The following is a 20,430-nucleotide window of genomic DNA, read 5'->3' as shown; positions in this document are numbered from 1 at the left end:
CCCTGAGCAGACGCACCCAGGTACGGGCTAGGGTGACAGGCTGGGAGGGGCCCAGGCAGGCGCAGAAATGCCAAGAATTTAGGGCAAAGCCGCAACAAAGCCTGTGGGCCACGTAGGCCTGCGATCCAGAAACAACCCGGCCACAGACCGCGGCCTCCGCCGGGTGTCAGCCCCTTCCTGGCTGGGTGTGGACGCCAGCCTGCCCGCCCCCGCTCCACCCAGCAGCACAGGCCCTCGGCAGGGAGACAGGCGGCCAGGTCTCCCCCCAACCCTCCCCCCGCCGCCCCCGGGCCCTCTTCCCGCCTCACCCCCTCCCCAGGAGGGCACCGGCTTTTCTGCTCCAGCGTTAACGGACAGATCCTTCCGTCCGCCGGCTTTGGGCGAAGGGAAGAAACCGGGTGGTATCATCAGCATCTCACGGAGACATAAACACATAAATCACCATCGTCCATCTCCCGTCAGATCCACTGCCAGCGCACGGGGTCGTGAGCGGCGCGGGCTCGAGATGCCCGGCACGGCGTCAGCTGCACCTGGGGCTGGGCGCGAACAGGGGGCCCGTGGCCACCTGCCCCCTCCGCCCCCCCCACCCCAGGCTCCCTTCGCTCGTCCTGCCGACCAAAAACTACACCGTGGAGATGTGCTGCTGAAGAAATTCCTTTATAAAAGTCCTCCCACGAACACACAGATACCGGAGACACTTGCTCTCGCGCTGGAGTCCCCGCCCACAGCAAAGGGATCTTGACGGCCACGTAGCGTGTCCACTTTGGGGACACGGACGGCAGGCCACGGGCGACGTGGGGCTGCCTGCCTTCACTGGCTCGCGCACGCGGGGACAATCAAGTCAACTGACTTCCAGATTAAACCCATCGTCTGCTCGGCCGCGCCCCTGGCCCGATGGCTCCGTTGGCCCATCCCCGCGAGGCTCCGGAATCTCGAGAGCTGGCCTCGCTCCGCGGGCTCTTGTGGCGGGGAGGGCGCGGGGCTCCTCCAAATGATCGTCCGCAGCTCCAGAAACCGCTCCGCGGACACGTGATGGGGAGACGGGTCTAGACTCGGTCACGCGACTAGAAAAATGGACCACAAAGCACTTTTCCCGTGTACGGGTTTTGTTGGTGAGTTTTTCTTTTTCCTTTTGGTTCAAAAAAAAAAAAAAAACAAAAACATAGCAGGCTCTCAGGTATATAAAAGTGGTAATATTAGATAAAAATACAAACTTCACCTTTACAAAACAAAAACACAACACACACACACATTTCTGTTGAATACATGTAAAGCGTAACATCTTCCCAAAAATAAAGAATTTAGATTCTGTCCAAACACTGGCACAGGGGCGGCCTGGCGGCGGCCAGGGCGGGGAGCCCGGGACCGGCAGGCCGGGACGGACTCGATTGGTTCACGCAACTGTTCTCTCGAAATGGCTTAAATTAAAAAGTAAGATGAAATGGGGCAGGGGAGAAACACGTAAAGCCAGAAACATTTAGGAAATGATGCATAGGTGGGCACACCATGTTTATTTCAATACATCTCGTTTGTTTGCATCCTGCGAGGAGAAATACCGTCCCACTGTCCTGACTTACAGCAGCCTGGTGTTATAGGTGTCAATGCCATCCAAGAGATCATTTTAAAAAAAAAAACAAGAACAAAAACAAAAACACTAGCCAAAGAGTAAAAAGGAAAGCTTAATAATCACTTTATGGTGTAAAAAAAAATCCACTTAAGGCTCTCGGGAAGGTTTCTGTATAGACTTAAACACTACGGCAAGGAGATGTGTTTCTAAGTCCCGTGGCGGTTCTGAGACACTCCTGGCTCCCGCGTGCCCCGCAGGGCCCTCGGCGCCCGCCCGGAGTCCTCCGGAAAGCAGGCGCTGTGTTCCCGGCAGAAGCACCTGTGACCACCCTGGACAGAAATCCAGTCCACCGAGGCGCGACACGTCCGGCCCACGGGGCGTCCCTCCATTCCGACAACTGTGTAGATATTTGTGTGAGTCAGTTTTGTTTGTCATGTTTCGTGGTTGTTTGCTCGCTCTCTGTCTTTTTTGTTTGACGACGAGGCTTCCTATTGTTTCACCGAGCGCTACAATACTTGCTTTGATGTCGCACTGAACAAACGTATACTGTCTCTTTGTTCTCCAGAGTGCGCGTGGAGACAGTTTTTCACGGAGGACAAAGACCACACACTGGCAGTAAGCACCGCACATAGTAGGTTCAGGAATGTAACACGCCATGTACATCCGTGTCCCGGAAAAGGGCCGCTGGCTTATTCTCACCTCACATCTGCAGGGAGAGAGGAGACAGGCGGACACTGAGGGGGGACCGAGCGCGCTCGTGGGTGGGGACCGCCGCGGAACGATGAACCTGAGCGAGGGTACGCACTCACGCACGCACCACGACGAGTCTCGGGATTCGAGGGTTTGGTGGAATTTTTCAAATCAGATGTACCTCATTACCCTTTCCGTAACATCCTGACCAGGATTGGGGTTAGACTCTTGGGATCTCACAGAACATTCCTTAGAGCAAGCCCCCATTCTCCCATTGCACAGATGAGGGGAACTGAGGCCCAGAAAGTTGTGTTTTGTTTCGGTGGGTTTTGTTTTTTTGTTTTATTTTTTTTTTGCCTCTTTCCTCCGACGTAGGGCTTGACGTGACTTCTGGAGCTCTGGCAGCCATCCTGGGCCATGAGACAACCCTGAAGATGGACACCACCAGGCAGACAGGCAGGGTCTCTGTGTCCAGGCAGATACTACACTGAGCTCTGAGCTAAGAGCCACTCTTCCCTACCCGTGTTACCTGCTCACCGCTCATCTCAACACCTTTACCGCCCACACGCTAGCAGGGCCTGGGGTGGCAGGGACACCCCTGGCCTCTCACTCGGGGTCCTGTCATCGGCTGGCCCATGGAGGCCAAGCCCAACCAGCAGTGTGCCGACTGGATGCGCAGGGAGGCGTGGAGCCGCACCCCCGGGGAAAGCAAAAGCCTCAGCCAGGCAGTTGTTCTGAGGCTGCTCCAGGAACCCCCTCGTGGACCTCTCCTCCCCAGAGGATTCTACTGAATGGCCCGGACCCTCGGGCCCCAGCACTCCTGACCTGGCAGCTTTCCGCGCTCGCTCCACCAGAGCCCGGGCTCTTGGACATCGCCTCTAAGAATTTCTCCCACAGCCACCTGTTTGGACGCTACGGGCTCCCCCACGCCAGGGGGGTTCTCCAGAGCAGACAGGCCGCCAACAAGGAGCAGAAAGGCTGGAAACGGCCTCCGTGACGGCTGTGCCTGCTCAAACCCCGTCTTCCTCTGGGAAACAGTACACCTCTCTACAAGACTACACTTCCCGGGCCCCCGGCAGCCGAAGGACAGCCAGGGTATGAGAGCACCAGTCCCCAGGGGGCACTTGTCCGAGAGGGTTTTTCTGCCCCTCTCCCCACCTTACTCTTCCAAGCCTGGGGTGTAGATGTGATTTCCGGAGCTTCAGCAGCCATACTGAACCACGAAGCAATTCTGAGGACAGACACCACCAGTCCCAAACGGAAGGGGGTCCTTCCCGATGATACCCGGAGAAGGCCACGCCTACTCTTAAATGCCTATCTTATCTCAGCCCTGTTTTCGGTGTGGTTACTAGCAGCCAAACACAATTTCCAACACAGTAGCCAACAGCCCCGTACGTTTATGAAACGGTTTCAGGCAGGATCTACTCGGTCTTTGACTACCCTAACCCACAATCCTGTAAGCCTCAATTTCTCATCTGTCAAATGGGGCGGGTAACCTGCCGGACGTGGTGATCCCAGCTAACGAACGTCGGAGCTACCCCAGGGCTGTTCAGGAACCCAAATCACTCCAGTCACGTGATGCTGGGGCCTCCCCAATCAGCGGAAGAGGCCAAAGCCAGAGCAGGGGCTCCAGAGCAGAAGGGAGCCGTGGATCAGGCTCCGTGTGCGGCAGGAGGGGGAGCCGGGGACGGGAGCGAGCAGACCCACAGCCCAGCCAGGCCCCGGAAGCTTGCAGACGGATCAGGCCCAATCAGGCCGCCGAGGGAGGGATTCGCCGTGTGATCAGCCAGCACACCTCCACCCGCAAGACCACAGTGTATCCACGGGCAGCTCCTACCTGGTTGGCTGCGTTAGGTGGGTTTTAACCTTTTTCTTTTCCGTTTTTTACCTGACTCCCTACGCCTTCCTGTTAACAGAAGGGCAGGGAGGGTGAGCGGGCCTAAGGGAGGGCTGCAAAGCTGCAGCAATAAATACCTCAGGTGTTTGTCTTTCTGGAAGAAAACTCGATTAGCTTTGGCACAGAGACACTTCCTGGTGCCCTGAGCCAGCCCGACACGGCGGGTCCCAACGCCACGCTGCTTCTGGGCAAAGTCTGCCCGGGACGGGGGAGGCCGCCAGGTCCCCCAGCACACCCAGCGCCCACCTCCCGGGGGCAGGGCCTTTCTCGGCCACACGGCCCCCGACCCCCCCACCCCGCGTGGTGGGGACTTCGAGCGTCTGCCCCTTCGCACCCCAGCGACGCCTGCGGGCAGCAGTGTCCCCGGCAGCGGCAGCGCCTACCTGTCTCCTCCTCCCGGTGGTCCGGGGTCGGGCCGGTGGCCGTGCACGTGCACTCCAAATGCTCCTCCAGCCGGACCTGCACCTCCTTTAACTTTGGCTTCTTCCTGATGTACTCCACCTTGGCCACCTGCCGGGACAACCCCGCCGTGAGCGCCCCGGCCGCGCCCCACACCAGTCACTGGGGGAGGGGGGAGGTGCCCGGCCCCACCTGGGGCCGGGAGGGCGACCTCTGAACTCCACCCTCCGACCTCCTTCCTAGAGGAAGAGGCAGGAGTGTTGGCGGAAAAGGAGCCCTCGGCATTTGCAGTCTGGTCCACTTCACTCGGAACCCGAAGGCTCATTGGTGCCAGCCGGCAGGCGTGCAGGTGCCCCTTGAGGTAAGAGCTCTGAGGGACACAGGGCAGGGAAGGGGTTCGCTCCCGGGTCTTAAGGGCATCCGCGGCAGTGGCCGGTTTCCAGACGCAAGCTTGCTTATTCAAGGGGAAAATCCCACGGCCGAGGACCTGGCCTGCTGCACGGGGCTTGGAGGGGGGTCACTCTCCCCTCTGCCCATCCCGCCAAAGCCCCAGGAGGAGCGAGCACAGCCCTCAGGGCCCACAGGAAGGCTGTCAGGTTTGGACGTGGATTCTGGTCTCCTTTGGACGGCAGATCAGGACGCCACGGGCTCCAGGCCACACTGCCCACCCCACAGCCACCCCACGGCCTCAGTCCCAGCCTTGAGGCCTTCTCACGCCCCGGCCGCAGCCGCCCTGGGACTGGAGAAAGCCAGGCTTCCCGGAAACATGGGCAGGGACCCAGGGCCCTCCCGGAAGGGTCTAGAACTGAGCCAGCGCCTGCTCCATCCACAGGCCGTGTCGGCCCAAACCCTCGGCACAGAACCGCAGCGCAGCAGGCCTGACGGTCCAGCCCGCGGGGCACAAGTCCGGGCAGCCAAGTGACCAAGTCCCCACGGGCCCCACGGGCTCCTTCTGTCATGGGAACACAGCTCCGCCCTCCACGTGGACACACACGTGCACTCACAGCACACACACACGCACGAGCCGTGTCCTAGAAACAGAAACTGCTTACACACACACACACACACACACGCACACACGCATGCACCTGGCATCAGAGGGCACTTCGCACACACAGCGAGCAGGGTCAAGGTGGCCTCGCTTCATCCCAGGGCACGGAGGAAATAGACAACGTGAGAAACAATCCTCCCCGCCCCTCTCTGCAGCCCCAACGGGCTCCCCCCACCAAGTGCCTGAGCTCAATCCCCAGCAGGGGCAGGAGGGCCATCTTCCCGCCAGCCCTGAACCCTGCGGACCCGGGCACAGGACACACATTCCGTCTGTGCCAACGCCGGGGCTGCGGTCTCAGGTCCCGGCAACGGCCCTCAGGGGTATCTGTTCTGTCCCCCTCTCTGTTGGCCTGGGGAAACTGAGGCAGAAAGGGAGCAGGGTGCACCCAGGCATGACTGACAGCAGAAACCCCCAGCCTGGGGACAGTCAGGAGGGGAGGAGGCAGGAGGGACGGTGTGGTGGTGGGGGGCGGGGGGAAGGCGGGAGGAATGGCTCCTTTGCAGAGGCCTGGAGTCCAGAAGCCAGAGGACCCCAGGCAAGTGGGACAGCCCATCCCACAGGTCAGCAGGCCCCTGGCTTGTCCAGACCTGTGGCCGCGGGGCTGCATTAATGGTTAACCCGCAGCGCAAAGGGGGCTGGGTGCCCCGCGAGCGCGGGAAGAGGTGTGCAGCCTCAGGTGTGAATGTGGACGGCCAGGTGTGGGCTCACAGGTGGGGTGGGAGCCAGGCCAGGTCTGGGGCCAGGCCTGGGAAGCCTCCTAAGTAGACAACAGAAAGAGAAAGGGGCTGGGGGCATGACCAACCACAGCCACAGGGCACGGTTAGCTCCACGGGCTGTTCTGGGAGCCAGGACCACACGGGAGGCAGGGAGGGAGGGAGGGAGGGAGAGAGAGAGAGGGAGGGAGGGAGGGAGGGAGGGAGGCAGGGAGACGGAGAGATCCTTGGACATGGGGCTCTTGGGCACAAGCGTCACAGCCCCCAGGACTTCGCACGCATAAAAGCACTGGGACTTGCTACGGGCACCTTCCGGAGTGAGGGGCCCCCTGTGCCTTCCCACAGCGGCCCCCAGCCCTTAGGGCACCGGGAGGGTCCACCTCACAGGGACCCCAGCCTGGCCCCCCTGCTTGCACAGCCTCTGTTCAGCAAGCGCCTCACCTATTGTGTCCCCTGGGGGGGCAGATGCGGGGGGGTGGGGGGCAGGCTTGTTCTCTGCACACGACAGACCGGCCACCACGGGGAGGGTGGGCACTCCACGAATCCACCCCCCGTGGTCCCCTTGGCAAAGCACTCACAACCCCAGCCACTGCGGTCTGGGAACCCACTTTCTCCTCAGACGGGCCCGTCTTTATCAAAGAAAAACAAACAGTGATTTATGATTGCACCTGCTTCTGGGTATGTGAGGATTCCGGGCCGTTCCGCCACCTCTGTCTGGCCAGGAAATGGCTGCATTTTTCCCCCCAAGAGCACACTGTCAGTATTAAATTCTCAAAAGCGGCCTCCATGCTAGCCAATCCCCAGAACAAGGCAGCTATGTCCTGGGGACCCTCGTGGGGGCTGAGGCCCCCAGACCCGTCCAGGAACCCAGACGGGGTGCCGTGCCCCGCCCCTCCCTCCCTTCCCCTTTTGTCTGTCTCCTGGGGGCCTGAGCTGCACCTGATAAACAGGACACTCAGCTTTCCCACTGCAAGTCGGCCCGCCATGAACCGCCCCACACCCGCTCACCCCTGGGGCAAATCCACCCAAACACATCACCCGGTGATGCCACGACCCCTTCCAGACGAAGGACGCTCACCAATGACCTGAAGCTCCGCGCCCCCGCCCCCAGAGTCCAGGGCGGGGCACCGTCGATGACAAACACCAGCATTTACTGGACCCACCTGTGCCGCTCGTTGTCACGCTCACAGCTACCCCGTGAGGGCACAGCTAGGGTCCGTTTACAGACAGGGAACCTGGGCGTCTCCTTTCGCTGGAAGGAGGCCTGGACTTGGAAACCGCAGAGGCCTTGAGCTCATCCCTTAACCGAGGGACTTTCTAAGTGGGGGAAACCTGTCCTGCTGGGCAGGACTCCAGAGCCCTGCTGTTCCAGACACGGGACTCCTGGTGTCCCTCTGCGTCCTCCACATCCACTCCACGGGACTGAGCCCCAGGGTCATGACACATGCTCTGACCTGGCTCAGCAGGCAGGCGGTGTGGAGCCTTCGTCCCCCCGCCGGCTAGAAAGGCCAGCACAGCCCAGGGGCAATGGCTTCCTGAGGCCACGTCTAGGGCTCTCCCCAGGCAGGCAGGGGGCGGGAGCCTGGAGCCCTGCTCGCCGTGGGGAGGGGCTCGGAATCCCTTCACGGGAGACCCTCGCCGATAGAGCCGCTCATCTCTCCCCAAGGCCCCTGAACTGGACCCCCCCACTCCATCCGAGGTGCAGAGGCCTGTCCGGGGCACCCCAGCGAACACACTCAGACCCCCTTCCAGAAGCCGGAGGTCTAGCAATGCAAAGCCACAGCCAGCTGCCCTGGACGTGGTCACAGAGCTGGGTCCTGGCCTCTGGAGACCTGTGGGCCTGACCGACTTAACTGAGTGACCAACTCAGCTGTAAGCCCGCGGGCTACCTGAAGAACACGGGAACCCCCAACTCCCAAGGCCACCCCATAGCCGGCCCCACCAGCACGACACCACCAGAGTCCGGGGCCGTGCTGTCTACACCACCTTCTCCTGGCCCACGAGGCCTGGGTGTGGGGGACAGGGTCAGATGCCTGCAGGGTCTGGGGTCAGCACTCACTGGGGAGTAGAGGAAGGGCTCGTCCCTCCGGGATACCAGTCAGAGAGCATGCTTGGTGCCCCCAAGAGCAGACCCCAAACACTGACCACGGCAAGCTGATGCAGGGACACGGCCCCCAGGACCACGTGCTCACCTCTTCCTGAGGTCTGATGGCAGCCGTCCCTAGCAAGCCCAGGGGGACACGCGGGGGGGCATGGGGTCCAGTCCCCCACCAAGGGCAGGTCCCGGAGAACGGATGAGGCCACAGCCCCAGAGAGTGAAGGCCCGCACCTGAAACCACGGTCGAGCTGGGGTCACAAGAACCCTCAGGCCACCCTCTATGGCCGTCACAGAAGAGAGCCACCCTCCAATGTCAGCGAGTCCTGACGCTCAGGGCCTGGGGACCCCTGGCAGCCTTCAGCTGGGCACACTGGACAATTCACCGCCTGGGCTTCAAGGAGGTGGCCACTCCCGGCCTTCCCTTCCCTTCTCCAGTCTGTGACCTTCAACTGTGATCAAAAGGCCGTAAACCAGAAAACCAGGCACGTGCCAGCCCAGGGCAGGACCTCCCACCTGCCCGGCAACACGGTCCCCTGCTGGCCCCCAGCGCCCCTCACGGACGCTCAGCCCGGGACTCTGCAGAGCCCAGGGCCATGAGCTCTGCCTCAAACCCCACGGACCAGGGACAGCTCGCTGGGCAGGCGTGGGGGCCAGGCTGGCCTCCACAATGGACCTCCTGTTCCCACTGACCTTTTGTCCCTTCTCGGCCAAAACCCCAAGTGTCTGGGGCCGGATGTTTCCCTGCCAACCCTGTGATGGGGAGGCAGGGAGAGGGGAAGGAGGAAGGGGTCTGAGAGGAGCAGGACGCGGGACATGGAACCGGGCCACTGAGCTCCAGCTGCAGGACTAGCCCCTCTGTCCCCTTGGGTGGACCGTGACCCCCTCAGAGCAGATGAAGGCCCGTAGGGGGAGCCCTGGCCCAGTGCCACTCTGCCCAGCCCTTTGGGCCTGTGCCCAAGGCAGACATGGGCCGCACCCCCCACCCGCCAACGCACACCGTGCTGGAGGCCCCGTGGGAGCGTCTGGACCCCCACCCACCCACTCAGGTGGGCCAGGGAGAGGGCATCCCTGCCCGTCCCAGGACCAGACGCTCTACAGTCCTTACCCCATGGGAGGCAGGAGCCCACTTCATTCCCGCACCTCTGTATCTGCGAGAGCCCGACTGGACACAAAAGGCAGCCCCAGCGCCCACGCGTGGGGCTGTCCCATCAAGAGCACCGGGCGCCCCGGTGGCTCAGCGGTTGAGCGTCAGACTTCGGTTCGAGCCCCGCGTCGGGCTCTGTGCTGACGGCTCGGAGCCCGGAGCCTGCTTCGGATCCTGTGTCTCCCTCTCTCTCTGCCCCTCCCCTGCTCATGCTCTGTCTCACTCTGTTTCTCAAAACTAAATAAATGTCAAAAAAAAAAAAAAGAGAGAGAGCACCACCATCCCCACGCCCAGGAAGGAAAGATCTCAGCACCTGGATTCTTGGGGCTCAGGGCCCCCTCACAACATGGCACAGGTGACGACACCGAGATCTGAGGGAGGCTGCACTGGCCACGGCCCCACAGCAGGTGCAGAATGCTCAGGTCCTGTCCCCTCTGGCCTCTGTGTCCCCCTTTGACAAGGGTGCAGTGCTGGGCTCGGCACCCGGCTGGGGGCCCCGTCGTGGGTCAGGCCCGAGAGCCCCGTGGAGACAAGAGTCAGCGTCCCGGGCCAGTGCCCTGCGAGCCCCGCTGCAGGGGAGCGTCCGCCTTGGGGATCACAGTGCAGCAAGCCGTGGAATCTGCTCACTCAAGGCCCCAGGTGCTCGAGGACCACAGCCCCAATTAAGGTCTGACATGCCTTGCCCGCTGCCCAAGTCCACACTCCAGGGTCACCCGGGACGGTAACCCGCCAGGCCAGAGCCAGCTTCCCAGGAAGGCAGCCCCCTCCCGGAGACAGGGACCACCCGGGACTCGCCTGGGTCCCGCACAGCCCCAGACAGACTCATCTCACAGATGCAGCAAATGAGGCCCGAGGGAAGCAGACCCACGCCCCAGCAGAACCTTCCGGCCACTGGCCCCCCCAAACAGACCCCCATCTGGCAGGCCAGAGTGACCCGAAGAGACACCTCCCCCAGTTCTGCCTCGGAGGTCACCACGGCCGGCACCCTGCCTGGGACAGTGAGCCCAGCGCCGATCCTGGGGGTCTCCGGGCAGAGCACGGCTTCCGAGAACGAGGGGAAGCGTTGGCCTTGCGGCCCCGGAGAGCGAGGCAACCCCGGGAGGGCCCTTCCGGAGAAGGACTCCACGGACACACACGCACCCCGTGGCAAGGGGCTCGGAGCACACACGCAGCAGTGCACGAGCAACACGTGTCCCGAGGCTGCTTTCCTCACGGCCCTTCCCCACGGCGACCTCGCGGGGGAGGCTGTGTGCGGCGGAGGGGGAAGGGAGCCAGACACCCCTCCCCCACCCCCCCCACCCCCCGGCAGCCGACCAAGCCCCAGTCCCGGCTCTGCCCGCCCCCGCTCTGCACCCAGAGCCTGGCAGTGCGGCCAAGGGAACGGGCGTGGCCTCGGGACTCGAGCAGGTCCCCGGCCGCAGGGCGCCCCCGGGGCTCACCTTGACGCTCCGGTGGTGGACGCGGGAAGGCTGGCACTTGACGCTGCTGGTGTTGCAGCAGCCCGCACAGCGCTTCACCTCCACGCACGGGGGCCAGATCAGGAAGTTGGCAGACGTGGGGTCGACCTGACTCCGAGGTATCTCGTAAATGACCGTTCTGGTCTTGCAGACCGCGGGGATGGCTTCCTCTGCAGGGCAAGAGCCACGGTGAATGTGGAGGCCACGCCCCGGCTCCCACCAGCACCCGGGCCACCCCGTGACCCGCGCGGCCCTGGAGGGGCAACCGGGAGCCCAGCTCGGGCTGGTGCGCCCCCACCTGGCCGCAGCCTCTCCCAAGCGGAAAATGTCCCACGGCTCCCGGGCCGAGCAAAGGGGGAGAGACACCCCGGACCCGGACAGGTGCATCTGAGCGGGATCAAGGTGAGTGAGCAGCAGCGAGGGCCAGGCGGGGACCCCCCAGGAGAAAGGCCTTGCTGGCAAAGGGGACCACAAGACACAGGGAGCCCAGAGGCCAGGGAAGCCCCAGGTGGCCCGCAGAGGGGGCGGGCGTGGGAACCGATGCTGAAAGGGGAGTGTCTCCATCGACGGTTAGGGCGCTCCCAGGGCCGGTGGAAAATGGGTAGAACAGGGAAGCTGAGGCTGGGACCCCCACAGCGACAGCCCTGCCTGCTGCCACCCCCACAAGGCCAGGCCCTGCCCCAGGAAGGGACACGGCCCTGCCTCCCCAGCCCACCAGCCACAGTTCTGCTCAGCAAAGGTCACCAAGAGACCACCCCGCCAGCCTCCGAGGAGAAGCTGGTGCTACCTCCTCTGTGCTCCTCAGCACAGGCCAGCCCGTCCACCCCGAAGCCCCGAAGTTCAGGGGGCGCCAGGCCATGCCCGCCAGATGAGGAATCCACCCGGGGACCCCAGTGCACATGCCGCCCTCTGGCAGCATCCGGCTGTGGCGCTGGCCCTGGCCCCCCACCGTGTGCCTGGAGGGCCCCCCACCGTGTGCCTGGAGAGCCCCGCCAGGCTCTGGTGCTGCCCACGGGAGCTGCTGCCTCCAGGGGCAAGCAGGGACCCCTGAGCCCAGAACTGGAGGGAGCCGCTCCTGGGTGCAGAGGGCTCGGCCTGACCCCTGTGGCCAGCTGGCATGAGGCAGGGCCTTGTCTTCTGCAGACAAGCTTGAGATGTGGGTGAAGCCAGGGAGGGGTGCCAGCCTCTCTCCTGCCCATCTGCCACTAGGGTGAGACCCCCCCCCAGAGCCTCGGGAGACTCGGGGTACTCGAATCCCCCAAGGTGCTCAGGGAGCACCTGGAGAGGGGGGGCACTGGGCCCCCAAGAACAGCCCCACCTACAGGGAAGGCTGGGTGCTGGGCGCGGGAGGGGGGGGGGGGTGGTCTCAGCTCCCAGCCCAGTGCCCACCACCTGGGAGGGGTCTGGGGAACCCATCCAGGTGGGGCCGAGGGTGGAGCTGGGGAGAGAGGACTTGAGTCCAGGGCTCCTGGTCTGGAATAGGACAGGCCTCTGACACTGGTCTGGAGAACCTGAAACCTACAGTCAAACGGTAAACGTCCGCTGCCTTCGCTAGGAATCATCACCCACACGCTGCGCTCAATGACAGAAGCTAGGAAATCTACCTCCTGGGAGGAAATCTAAAGCTCGGAGAAGGCAGGTGCTGCCCAATGGCACACAGCAGAGAGCAGCAGTGCGTGGTCACAACCAGGCAGTAAGGAAAAGTGGCAGGAACGAACCCCCAGGTGGCATCGACTCCAACCCCGGAGCCCGAGTCCCAGCGCAAGAAAGCGCAGGCCGAGGCTGTGTCGCAGCCGACCCAGAGCCCCCAGAGCCCCCCCCCCCCCCCCCCCAACAACGGCCAGTCCTTCCTCAGGAGCCAGCAGACACGGGGATGCCCTGCTAGGCGACAGGACAGAAACGCCACCTGAACCCAGGCCGGGCAGAGCCCAGGAGCCGAGGCCGAGCGGGGCGGGGGCCGAGGGCAGGGCCCAGCACACACAGCTCGGCCGCATCTCTGGCTCCGCAGCCCGGAGCCTGAGCTCCAGTGCACCGCGCTACAGACTGCAAATGAAACACGACCATGTTTTCCAGCGAGGCCTCCTCCAGAACAGGCCCCAACAAGACCGGGCACTTAAGGAATTTATGATGGCTCTCCTCTCCTGGAAACTCTTGGCCCAGGCCAGGCTGCAGCAGGCAGCAGACGGGCCAGGGCAGGGAGACGCCCCCGGCAGAGGAGGGAGGCCTCCAGAGACGGCGGGCGGCCAGAGCTGAAGTCGCTGGGGCCCCTGCGCAGGCCGGGCCTTTGTTTCACGGAGGAGGGCGGGGGTGGTGGTCCCGAAGGCACGGTGGGGGCGAGCCCCCCCCAGCCCGGCGCCCCCCCCACCCGGCAGGCCCGGGGCTCACCAATGCTTCTCTTCCTCCGAATGGGCACGGGCCGCTTCTCGGGCGCATGCTTGGAGGAGTGGCCCCCGTGGGCTCTCAGACTTGCCTCCAGAGCACCCTCGGGCCCTGCAGGGAGAAAGAGGAAATGGTGACCGGCAGCCCCCCCCCGCCCCCCGTCTGCGTGGCGCCCGGGGGCCTGTCCAGCAATGCTTCCTACCTGCCTCCCCCAGACAGACAGGGTCCCCTAGGAGACCCGCCACTCCCACAGGCGCAGAGGATGCGCGTCCTGACTGCCAAAACTCGGCCCCCCAACCTCTGCGAAGCACACACAGAGGGGCCCGGGCTGTGCCCTGGCCGTACCTTGAAGCAAAGCTGTGGACTTGGGGTAAAGGGGCCACGTGTGGTCTCCCCTGGGGCGCCTCCCCAAGTGAGGGCCAGAGCAGGGAAGGCCTTCCTTGTCCAAAAGACCCAGGCCCCCTGCTCACAGCCCCCTTTTCCCAGGCCCACCTCCGGGAAAAGGTGCCAGAAGGACCAGCACGCTGTGACTTTCCTGGGGTGTGTGTGTGTGTGTGTCTCCCTCTTTCTCGCCAGACCGACTCTCGATGAAGCACCCTAACCTTTGAGGGGCACGGGAAGCCAGGCCCCACTGGACCGACAGCTGGACCCCGCCTGGCCCACTCTGAGTCCACCGGAAACGCACGCAGAGAAGCAAAGGAGCGGGAATCCCAGTGCGCGGCCGAGAAGCCGGCTGGCAGGAAGGCAAGCGTGCTTGCTGCCCTTGGCCTCAGAGCAGTGGTCCCAGCGCTAAAATCAGAACCGGACCCTCATCCCCCAGGCCCGCGACAGCCCCAGGACACACGCCACCGCCCTCTCCCACCCCAGTGCCCCCGGGCAGCCTAGGGGAGCCCCAGGGGGGGTAGGAGGGACACACAGTCCTGCCGCCTGCCACTCACACCGACCAGGCCCCATGACACTGCCTGTGCCCGGAGGATGACTGCTGTGGGTCGCACCTGGTCTCCCTGCCTTGACCCCAGACCCAGCCACGGGGGGAAGGGGGTCTCCTTCCACATCCCCCTCCAGCCTCGGCCTCCCCCTGTAGAGGAGCAGGGGCCCCGGGTCTGAGGAGCTCCAACAGACAGGGGCTCCAGCAGACCCCTTCTTCCGTGGTGTCCCGGCCACCAGCCCAAACCGGAGGCCCCCTCCTGGGCGCCCGGACCACCAAGGCCTCAGGGACTGTCCGAAAGCTCCACTCTTTCAACATGAAAACCAAATACCAGGCGAAAGGTGCAATCAGCACAAGATACGTTCTTTCAGAAAACTGAAGTCTGGGAAAAACCCAACTTTTCACTTAGAATGACTCAATGTTCCACTGCCACTAATTTTTTTGAGACCCGAAATAAGATCAGAACACAACTATTCATGCAGTAAGAATTTCCCATCAACCAACTGTTACAAGAGGCATTTTTTCGCAAAAAAGTGACATTTATGAGTCACGTCCCGGTGGCGGCCATCTTGCCGTCCCCACACCAAAGAGAAGCCGGCCCGCTGTCAGCTTCCAGGGGCAAGCGTCACGGCACGCGGGCCACCAGCTTCCGAGACTTACTAAAGCCAGGGGTCACCTATCGCTTTCCTGGAGACTCGGTCCCAACGTGTCCCCAGGGGGCGCCTCCACTTCCTGACACCTGAGGAAACTGAGGCCCAAGACGCGAGCGCTGGGTAGGGGCATGGCCACAGGAGGACCCGGGAGCCCCGTCCGGGCCTCTCGCCTGAATAAACAGAGAAGACAAGGGCCCTGCCAGCTTATCAACGGCGCTGAAACCTGAACCGGCAGATTGCTTTCAAGACAAGAGGCGGGAGAGAAATAGCTCCTGGTCAAACACGCCCTCCGTTGCCCGCGGATCCAGATGGGTGGCCGTGCACTGCGCGCCCATCCACGCTCACGGGGGAGCGGCCTTCTGATTGATGCCGCTTGAGAAGTGGCCCAGCAGCGACTTGGGGGAGAAGGCCCCGCCTGAACGATGGCCTAAAACTGCTCTCAGGACAGTTAATCAAGTGGGTCTCCCTTTTGTCTCCCGTGCACAAATGTCCGAGTGACAGCTCAGGATGGGGACAAGCCCCCTCCAGCCTTCAGTCCTAGAGCAGCATTAATGGCCCAGGACGGGGATGTTTATGCATCAGTCACTCAGTGACCACCCCCCCCCCCCCAACCCCGGCTGCTGGGATAACAAAGCACCCCCGCTGTCCTGCTCAGTGGCTCTTTCTCATCCTGAACTCCAGCTACTGGTCACTCAGAGACCACACACTGGTCCCTCCACCCAAACGCCCCACGTGGAGAGTCAGCGACGCCCTAACTCCGTTCGCCCTCCAGCAACGCTCAGACTCAGGGCTGTTGCCATTGCCCCTGGGGTAGGAATCCTACCGGGACAGGCTTCATCTGTAAAATGGGGATACACCCACCCACCCACGGGGAAGAACCCCGGGATCCTACAGGTCCCCCTAAGCCCCGCCCATGCCAGGAGGGAGGAGTCAGCCTGTAAGAAAAAGCCTTTTCTGCCCCTGGGGCCGAATTCCCTTCACACCCCGACCTCCGACCTGGGGTGGGGGGGGGGGGGGAGCGCCTCACCCTTGAGTTACCAAGAGGGATAAACACCCACCGGCTGGGTGTCTGGGTTTCTCCACACCCCAGCTCCTTCCTCAGGGATCCCAGACAGGCTCCAGGGCCTGGAGGGCAGCTCAGTGCACAGACAACTGACCCCTCGGCTGTTTACAACCTTCCCCAACAGCAAGATCTGGTTCAACTCATCCCTTTGGGCGGGAACAGGTGTTGGGGGGGGAAAGACCCCAAAACAAGCTCTAGAAGCAGCCAGCAGCAACCCCTACGCTGAGGCCAGAGGCCACGCACTGCCGTGGTTCCCAGCTTCCACATCCCCGTGAAAGGGGCCAGACCTGGATGGAGAGCCACCCGAGGCTGTGTCACAAAGGGCCTCCTAGGCCCGCTCCTGGCGAGCACGTAAGATCCCAGAAGCCCGGCTCCATTCTCACCCCGGTATCCCCAGCAAGATGAGTCCTAACCCAGGATCCTAGCCAGACCCCAAACCGTGCGGCAGACAGGGGTGGGGGTGCAGGACGAGGAGGAGGGCCCGGGGCTTTTGGTAAGGGGGCAATTTGAGACCAGCCCAGGGAACTAGCTGGTGCGTCCAGCTTCTTCAATTTGGACCCTCCCAGAGAATCCCGGGCCCAAGAGCCCCCAGGTCAGGAATGCCATCAGCATAACCCACCCAGCTGCAAATGCAAAAAGTGTTAATGGGTGGGGGTGGGGGGCGGGGCTGCAGAGACCAGAATAAGAATGGTCCCAACAGAAAGTGAATGGCCCATTTCCCGGTGGCGTCCCAAAGCCTTCCCACAGGGAGGCCCAGCCCTTCACAGGCCTCGTTCCCGAAAGCTGAAAAAAAAGGCCGTGAACCTTCTCAGGGAAGCGGTCTCCCCACTGGTACAAATCCGCCAGGGCCCAGCAGAATGCAGGCTTCTCCTCAGCTAACCGAAGCCAAATCCTTCTCCCCAGGGTTACACATCAAGGAACCAGACCAAAATCCCCCCCTGGCCCAACTCTGATCTCCAAGTGAAATTCTACCCCCTTCCTGATAAGGATCAGCCAGAGGATTTCCTGGGTCACGAAACTACAGAAACCATGGGCCTTGCTAGAAAATGGTCTTGGCATGAAATGAAAATAGTTCAGGCCTCTCCACCACCATAATTAGGTACAAATTTCCAAATGACTAGACCATGTGATTTTACTTAATTCCCCCTCAGCCCCCCTCTTTCAGGGTAGTCTGCAGGGAGACAGAAATCTTCACTGAATCCTTCCACCGACCTCCACCACTTGCCGTGGCTCTGTCTGACAAGTCCATCTTGGGCCTCTTTTCAAGCAGACACTGACAAATGTCCTCTGACAGATGCATTTCTGTCGCTGACCCTCCACATGCCTCGTTTCCCCCACCAAAGACAAATTTCGAGCAGGACACCGCGAAGATGTGGGTCAGAATCCTGGTCCTCTAGAAAAGGGCCCCCTCAGTGCACACCGCAGTGCAGCCAGCCATCAACAAACACCACCCACTACAACCTGGGTCCCAGGGGACCGGTGCGCGCCAGTCCCCTCCAATTCTGCAGCTGACGCTAAAGATCTTCAAAACTCTCCATTTACAGATAAACCGGAGTGGCTAGGCTCCAGGGCCTGGGGGTGAGCCCCAAAATAGTCCCCAAACAGCAGATGTGTCCAAGACGTGCCTTTTTATTGGCCCGTGAAAAGAGAAAGGCACGGGTCTCCGGAAACCACAAAGGCCCCGCCGCCCCCGCCACAGGAGCGGGGCACCAGTTCCCCGCGAAGACAAGGGGGCAGCTCCTCCAGCACACGCCTGCCCGCGAGGCGCACGGCCAGGGCTCCGCGCCCAGGCCCCGGCCCGCTCTGCCGCTCCTCCGGCCGGAGGGCAGGCCCGGGGCCCGCACACCTGGCCCGGGCGCCGGCGCCCCCTATGCGGCTGAACTTTCAGTGACACACACGGCATTTTCCTTAAATGCAAAAACAATCCCCGGGCAAGCGAGCAAATCGCGGCCGCCTCCGGAGAGAAAGTGGGGATTGGAAGAGAAACTCCTGACTCATCCGCCTGGGCTTTTATGGCCCGGGATTGGATTCTGACCTTTCGGTTCGTTCCTGAGCGGCGCCCGGCCCGGCCCGAGCTCGGGAGGCGGCGCGGGGCTCATACCCCCGCACACCCACCCCGCGCGCCGAGGGAAGGGGCGCGATTTACCTACGGAGTCTATCTCCAGGAGTCGCTGGAGGTCCCGGATGCTGTGGATCTGACTGTGCGCCAGCCTCTCAATCACCTCGTGGGGGATCTCGGCTTCCTGCAAACAGACCCACACGGTCAGCGCCAGCGGCCGGGCCGGCTCACGCCCTGCGCCCCCCCCCCCCCCCCCCCCGCGCGCCCGCCCCTCGCCCCCCGGCCTCCTGCTCGAAGGCTGCCCGGCCCCTACCCGCGGGGCCCTGGAGTCCGAGGCCAGGGGTGGGGCTGGGTGAGACCCCAAATGCTCGGCTCCCATCCAGGTCCACCTTTGCAGAAAGAAAGCCCTCCCACCTTTAAATTTTCAAACAAAAGCCCGGCACTGCGGACCCTCCGCCCCGGGTGTCGGTTACAGTAGGTCTAGGGGCAGCGGAGAGCCCGAGGAGTTTCTGATTTAATAGTGAAATCGACATCCAGAAAGATCAAGTTGAAATGCGTCACGGATCGGCGACGAAAGTCACGGCAGCCTTAACACTTTAATCCTGCCAGCGGCTTAAATTTCACACCCCGGAATCCCCGGCCGAACCTGCGGGGTCGAGGGTCTCCGTCGCAAAAACACGCGCGCGCGCATTCACTCGTTCACACGCGCGCCCCACCCGCTACGGCCCGGCCGCGGCCCTAGCGCCGCCCAAGACGCCCCAAATCCAGCCGCCGGCTGGGAGAGGCTGCATGGCAATGGGAGGGTTAAATCTCCACCTCTCGCAGCTCGCGGTCCCTGCCCAGACCACCCCCGCCTCGCGGGCTCCCCCCCCCTCCAGATTTTTAAAGGGAGTCGGGGGTCGCTGCTGGGGAGGGGGTGGGGAAGGGGTCTCAAGCACCAAGTTCCCACGACGGGGGCTGCAGAAAGTCATTCATCACAGGAGAGCTCCCGGGGATTCGGGATTCGACATTGGGGGGGTGGGGACGCCGGCGGTGGGAGGGCGCGGGCGCCTGGCCCGGCCCCGGCTCGCCTCACTCAGCCACCTGTAAGCAGGCCCCGGGCTGGCGGGACTGCGCCGGCCCAGCCTAGCCAGGGCTAGGCTCAGGGACAGGGACCGGGGGGGGGGCGGGAGGGAGGGGCTGTGACCCCCCCCCCCCCCCCTGCTGCCCACCCTGCCTGACGGGGACTGCCGCAGCAGCCGCCCCTGTTTATCCGCCGCTGGCTCCGTCAGGTCACACACACCCCCTTCTGCGCTCCCCGCACCCCGATACTGCATTGTCCGCCGCCCTCCGGACTCCCCTTCCGGAGAGGGGCCCGCGCCCCCCGAAGTTTCTCCCCACTCGTCCACCCCGCGCCACTCCGTCCCTCCACGGCAGAGCGACGCAACACGCTGGAAACTCACCAGACACACTTCGGCTTGGCAGAAAATAAAACCCAGTTGGGAAAATCGAAAAATCGACCACCCTAGCAGAAATCAAAATGCGCTCCGCAAAGCCCCAGAGCCCGAGGCGCCCCGGCCCGCGGGCGGCTGCAGGAGGCGTGCGCCGGGGGAGTCGGAGAGGGGACGGGGCGCGGGGGTGGCACCCACCTCGGCCAGGGCATGGGCGAGGTATCCGCAGCCGAAGAGCAGCAGGCAAGCCCAGGTCCTCATCGCGTCCCGAGGCGCTGGCGGCTCGGCGGGGAGGCGAGGCCGCGGGGCGGGCGCTCCAGCCGGGCTCCTGTGGCGGCGAAATTCAGTACCATCCCTCAGGGAGCGCGGCCCGGAGGAGGGTGGCGCGGAGAGCAGGGAGCCGGCGGAGCGCGCCCGGCGCGAGCAGCGAGTGCGGAGAGGCGGGCAGCGCCAGCGAGGAGGAGGAGCAGGGAGTGCGCGCTCGCCGCGCCCGCCGCGCCGGGAGCCTCCTGGGCCGCCGGGTAGGGGGTGGGGACGGAAGGGGCGGAGGGCGGGGGCTGGGCCTCTTCCTTGGTGCGTTCCCGGTGCTGGCCGCCGCCGCGCTCGCTCCCCGGCGCTGGCTTTAGGAGCGACCCGGCCGGTAATTCTGCATATTTGCGGGCATCAGCCCCGAGAGGGACCCCGGAGCGAGGCTGGAGCCGCCGCCGCCGCACCACCCATCACCTGTCTGGACGCCCGGCCGGGCCCCGGCCGCGGGCTCGCGCTCTCCCTGCGGGCTGCGGGCGGCCCTGCGCGCCCACCGCCGGCCCCGCGCTCGCCTCCGGCCCTCCTCCTGCAGCCGCCGCCCGGCCGGGCACGGCGCGGCCCAGCACGGCGCGGCCCGGAGGCCTGCGTGCGCCCCT

At 63.6% G+C, this 20,430-nt stretch overlaps 1 protein-coding gene across 2 annotated transcripts; it reads right to left on the bottom strand.

The window, feature by feature from the left end:
- Nucleotides 1-1,141: 1,141 nt before the first annotated feature.
- Nucleotides 1,142-20,420, bottom strand: PDGFA (platelet derived growth factor subunit A). 2 transcript variants are annotated; one of them, XM_049639034.1, is made up of 7 exons: nucleotides 19,727-20,420; nucleotides 18,186-18,282; nucleotides 13,402-13,506; nucleotides 10,999-11,186; nucleotides 4,538-4,664; nucleotides 4,095-4,163; nucleotides 1,142-2,273 (listed from the first exon to the last, which is right to left on the bottom strand). In XM_049639034.1, the coding sequence occupies exons 1-6, from the start codon at nucleotides 19,787-19,789 to the stop codon at nucleotides 4,108-4,110; spliced, it is 636 nt and encodes a 211-aa protein (XP_049494991.1). In that variant the 5' UTR covers nucleotides 19,790-20,420; the 3' UTR covers nucleotides 1,142-2,273; nucleotides 4,095-4,107. The 2 variants fall into 2 exon arrangements, with proteins under 2 accessions (XP_049494991.1, XP_049494992.1); XM_049639035.1 differs by lacking the exon at nucleotides 4,095-4,163 and having other exon boundaries at nucleotides 19,727-20,418.
- Between the last annotated feature and the right edge of the window lie 10 nt (nucleotides 20,421-20,430).

The sequence above is a fragment of the Panthera uncia genome, chromosome E3 (genome assembly GCF_023721935.1).
Source record: "Panthera uncia isolate 11264 chromosome E3, Puncia_PCG_1.0, whole genome shotgun sequence".
Taxonomy (NCBI): Eukaryota; Metazoa; Chordata; class Mammalia; order Carnivora; family Felidae; genus Panthera; species Panthera uncia.
This window is presented reverse-complemented; position numbering and strand designations above follow the sequence as displayed.

Excerpts from the sequence above, each read along its gene's own strand:
- PDGFA (XM_049639034.1), bottom strand. The coding sequence starts at position 19,789 with ATGAGGACCTGGGCTTGCCTGCTGCTCTTCGGCTGCGGATACCTCGCC. Across the intron at positions 18,283-19,726 it reads TCGCCCATGCCCTGGCCGAG|GAAGCCGAGATCCCCCACGA; the intron begins GTGGGTGCCACC and ends GTCTGTTTGCAG. Across the intron at positions 13,507-18,185 it reads CCTGGAGATAGACTCCGTAG|GGCCCGAGGGTGCTCTGGAG; the intron begins GTAAATCGCGCC and ends TTCTCCCTGCAG.